The sequence below is a fragment of the Rhipicephalus sanguineus genome, chromosome 4, assembly GCF_013339695.2.
Source record: "Rhipicephalus sanguineus isolate Rsan-2018 chromosome 4, BIME_Rsan_1.4, whole genome shotgun sequence".
Lineage (NCBI taxonomy): Eukaryota > Metazoa > Arthropoda > Arachnida > Ixodida > Ixodidae > Rhipicephalus > Rhipicephalus sanguineus.
This window is the reverse complement of record NC_051179.1, coordinates 51,100,468-51,105,184: the sequence shown is the minus strand read 5'-3', so window position 1 is coordinate 51,105,184 and position 4,717 is coordinate 51,100,468. Positions and strand designations below refer to the sequence as shown.

At 45.6% G+C, this 4,717-nt stretch overlaps 1 protein-coding gene across 1 annotated transcript; it reads right to left on the bottom strand.

Annotated features, from left to right (window-relative positions):
* Positions 1-508: 508 nt before the first annotated feature.
* Positions 509-3,528, bottom strand: LOC119389970 (mitochondrial ubiquitin ligase activator of NFKB 1). Its single transcript, XM_037657441.2, has 3 exons — positions 3,289-3,528; positions 2,537-2,748; positions 509-1,658 (listed from the first exon to the last, which is right to left on the bottom strand). Exons 1-3 carry the CDS (start codon positions 3,421-3,423, stop codon positions 944-946), a joined length of 1,062 nt encoding a protein of 353 aa, XP_037513369.1. The 5' UTR covers positions 3,424-3,528; the 3' UTR covers positions 509-943.
* Between the last annotated feature and the right edge of the window lie 1,189 nt (positions 3,529-4,717).

Genomic DNA, 4,717 nt, shown 5'->3' with positions numbered 1-4,717 from the left:
GCGACGGTAGCGTGCTCTGCTGGGTATGTCATAAAGCATTCATTCCTTTACCTCTCGATTGAGTTCGCAGAGACTTCAAAGAGGGTGGGAAAAAATGCTTGCGGAAAACCCAAAGTCGAATATACTTTCAGCTAGACTGCTAGACTAGCTGAAATTTACTAACTTAACGTTCAACTAAACGCGTGACCCCGCTAGTTTCGGTTTCGTTTATTGGCATGCTGTACTGTACGTGTCCCTTCAGTGCCGTTGGTGTGAATGCAAAACGCGCTTTGCGGGTATCACATTTGTATCGGCCTTTGGCCTGAGTAGGGCACAGCTGACACAATTGACACAGCAAAGCTTCACCGACATTTACTAAGATTATAACGCAAGACCAGGCATTACTATACTTACCTTACAGACTAATAACTTCGCTGGATGTGCCCTTTCCTAGCTTTGTATAACATGCGAACATTCACATGTTTAAATACACTAGACAAAAACGGCTGCCAAAATGTGCCAGCTTCAGTTGTTGATTGAACTGTACATAAACTTTATTTGTGGATACATCTACATAAAGGAAATATTTTTTTCTGATTGCTGAGCAGTAGGAAGCCCTTATTGCACGCAACAAACCTGCCAGTAAATTTGAGTACACTCAATCAATCTCGACATATAGCTCAAATGTATCAACCAGTCTAAACAAGAACAAGAACAAAGTGCATGACCAAACATCTAAAATTACTTTAAATCCAAAAAACAATGATTTTGCAGTTATGAATTTGTTCATGTTTTTTTTTTTTCCAGCAGCACTTTCCTGAGCACTAACAGACTGCATATCAATTACCACAGGAAAACAATTCTGAGCGTTCGTCAATGTTCATGGCCTATAAGTTGAGACGCAGAACCGACACGCCACCGACAATGTACTTTATCGAAAAGCATGTCCACCGCTGCCCCTCAATCAAGGAAGAAACGCTGCTACAATTCGCTTGATGGGCGAGCGACACATGGGACAGCTTCCAGAAACCAACTCCGAGCAGTCAGTGCACAGACACACGTGGCCGCACTCCAGGATCATCACTTCTACGGGGTTTGTGCGGCAGATGACGCAACACGGGGCCTCCGAAGGCGTTTCCCGGTTGAGCTTCCGTCTCTCCTTCCGTGCCTCCTCGCGGCGCATCAAGTCCTTCCTATGCTGAGCCAATGCCTGCCTCGCTTTCCACCACTTGAACACCAAGTAGCATGACAGACCTAGAGCCGTACAGCCAAGCACGAAGCTAACCACGCGCAGTATGCCGAGTTCCGAGCGCAGCTTGGACACGAGTGCCGGATGGCTTAGCTGCGTAAGGTAGTAGCAGACACCGTCGGTTGGTGGCATTAGCTTGACGGAACCATCGTCCGTGACTGTCAATGTGCCAAATGCAGTCAGGGTGGTGCCTTCTTCGAGAAGAAATTCTTGCTCTTCGATACCTTTGGTCTGTTCTCCACGCAGCCAGCCAAAGAAAACGCCGCTCAAGCCTTCACGATTTGGGATAAAGTTTTCGTAGACGCAGTTCACCGGAATGTTTTCACACTCCTGGGGGTCTAGTACCTCGACCATCACCTTGCTGTGTTTTGAGGCAAGGGCGAACGGCACGTAGTTGATGATGCGATGTATTTCCCGCTGAGTCTGTGACCTGAAGAAAAGCACAGCTCTTTTCAGTGAATTAGGCAAGCACCAATAACTATGCCAGAAGTCCATGACCTAATCATTTGTTTGCTTACTAGTAATTCAACTTATTTCGTGCAACAGAATGAACAACAATGAGAGCTGAACAACTCTCCCGCCAACCATCCCTATAATTCCTCACAGATAGGCAAAAATGGCTGTGACTTAAAGAAACACTTTCACCGGTAGTCATGAAGCATAACACATGTAATACTCTTGAGGAAGAGCTTACATTGATATTTTAATAGCAACTACAGCTCACATTACAAATGAAGGAAAGGAAAAGTTTCTTCCCTCATGATAACTCGACTGACACTTTGTGTAAGTAAGCCACACAACTCCAAGAAATCGGATAAGATGTGCAACAAATTTTCCATTTCTAGCTCAAAGTCCAAGCATGTTACATACAGCAACCCTGATGCAGAAGAAAGAACGAATGGGATTAGAAAAACGAGAACGTCTTCTTGCACTGCCATATTTACGAGCGCTATTTGGAAATTCCCACAGAATATGATGTCGAGTTCTCGCCAGGTTACTGTTTGGTTTTAAACAAGCTACAAGTTAACTACACATCTTACACGGAGGCACTGTCAATCACATAGACCTGCACCTGCTTTAATTCAAGGGTGTGGTGCATTCAAAATAACAGGATAAGGCAATGCTGCTACAAGAACAGAGCCAACATTGGAAAAGAACCAAAAGCCACCACTTGCTTTGACTGACAGAGAGTTAAACTAGTCAATGGGGATCAATTGTAGAAAAGGTTAGGTGTGACACATTGACAAAAATGAAGGAAACCAGGAATGTTGCCCTTCTTATATCATTTCCCCATTGCCAGACGCTCACCAGAAGCGAGACACGGGGCTCCATTGGATCTTGTGCTCTGTGAGGCAACACTCCTGGATGACCGCCTTAGCGCCGCGCACGTGCCTGCTTTTGATATTTTCGCCAATGGCCTTGACTTGGCCTCTGATGAGAGCGTGCACGGCAGTGGCATTGGGATACTCTTCGAGCAACTTCGACGCTAAGTTATTGTCGATGTCCAACTGACGAGCCGTCTGTAAAAAAGGCAAAAGCAAAGAGCAACGCAGCGCATTCAGTAAGAGCGAAGGGATAAGATAAACTAAAGAGCGATACTGTTTCGTGTCTCGAACACAAATGGGTCAACAGCTCGAAATGCGCTTCGGCATACAAACCTAATGCTTATACTTAAGTGTTTTCTGAAAGACAAGCTCAACTATATGCGCCGGTGAGGTGGTTTTGCTCTATGAACATGCTGCGACTCTGACGCCAATGTCTACCTTAAACTCGTCTGTTGATTCATTGAAAACGAGCTATATAGGACGTGTAATTGTCTCAATTTCACCGACAAGGTAACGACTGCGCGCTCTGCAGCTCTAAAGAGTCAACCGCGATTTCAAAGAGCAGATCAAGTCATTCGCAGTTCTGAACACATGCGTAGTTAAGTAACGTTTTCCTTTTTCAGATGACTTAACGCAACTCCGATTCCAGTGTCGTCGGAATGCGTTTCAAGCACACTGCACATAGCAAGACCGAGCGTGATGTTCGACAAACTGACAAACGAAAGTTATTCTCACCTGTACTGCCTCGAAATTTGTCAATTTAGACCGGTACGCCTTGTAGATTACACTGAGCGTGACAAGATTGACGCCCAAGCAAACGTTTTCTAACGTTAGGTATTGAGTAAGCCATTCAAAGGACATGGTTGACATGGTGACGTTTCGAATCAGAAGCGAATCGTGTAAGTTCTCGTGTAATTCGGCTCGTTATTCTTCATGCCCACAGAACACTGTAATGCCCACCCTAGGAAAACGTGCAAAAAGAGAACAAGGTTAAAAAAGAAGAAAGCATTTCAGCGTTGCTAGACGGCAGCCTGTGGGCGCTAAATTTAGCACGCGAATGACGCTATGGCTATGGACGTATTATAGTGTGAACTTTAGCGTTTGTTTCATGACAGGCTGCGTCAAAATGCTAACACGCGCGTAAGTGGCGTGATCTAGTCACAAAAGAAATTGCAATTTGATTCGATGTGACAGAAACTCTATGGATGTGACCTTCCGAAAACCTCGTGACTCATGTATGTCCGCGGAAAGCGCAGGAAATGGGCTGGCGTCCCGTGTCACGGCGTCGACACGAATGACACAAAAAACCATCACGTGATAACGTGACCATGTGACGTCATTATGGTCTCACAGTGACGTGATGTTACATGGTGACGTCATCACATGACGTAGCTTGGTCAACGGTGGGCCGATCACGGAGGCAGTGCAAAACCAGGTAAGGTGCCTGCGATCCTGGAGGCAACGCAAAACCACGTTAGGTGCAGAAAGCTTTCGGAGAGAGGCGGGGCAGGAAAAATACATCGACTGAGAAGAAAAAGAAGATGGCTTTTGTCTTCCAGCTGTGCCGCAAAGGCACGTGAGCTGCAAATTCTCGAAATAGCAGAACGAAGACGTTGCTCTCGCAGAAGCAATAGCTGAATTACAGACGAGATCACAAGGTTACGCTGGTGTTACCGCTCGCCATATGCCATCAATGGAAGGGTCTCTATCCGCTGCTATTGCTGAAGCGATCGACAAGGCAATGGAAAAAGCGATGGAACGCCTTGCTGGGAAACTTTGCGAGTCTCTGGCCCAAATCATCACTAGCCAGATGGTACAGATAGTTAGCACAGCAGAAAATGTTAACACCTCAAAAGTGACACTTCACGACCATCAAAGGAGGAGGTGTCGGTTATCTCATCTCAGGATGCTCAGTCTGCAGGTTAATCCGCCGTTGTCAGACAGTATCAAGGTGAAGATATAGATGATGTGCAGGACTCAGATGAGATGGAGATGGATCCACGATCGTTAAAACGCTCAAGATCCCCTTTGACTAAAAAAGGTACTTCGCCAACCCACTCAAAGACCAAGAAGTACCAGAAGGATAGCCTGACTAAAAGCGCTTTCTTAAAAGAAAGCATTTTAAGCAAGGCAGTTACAGAGTCTATTTTATCAAAACCATAGG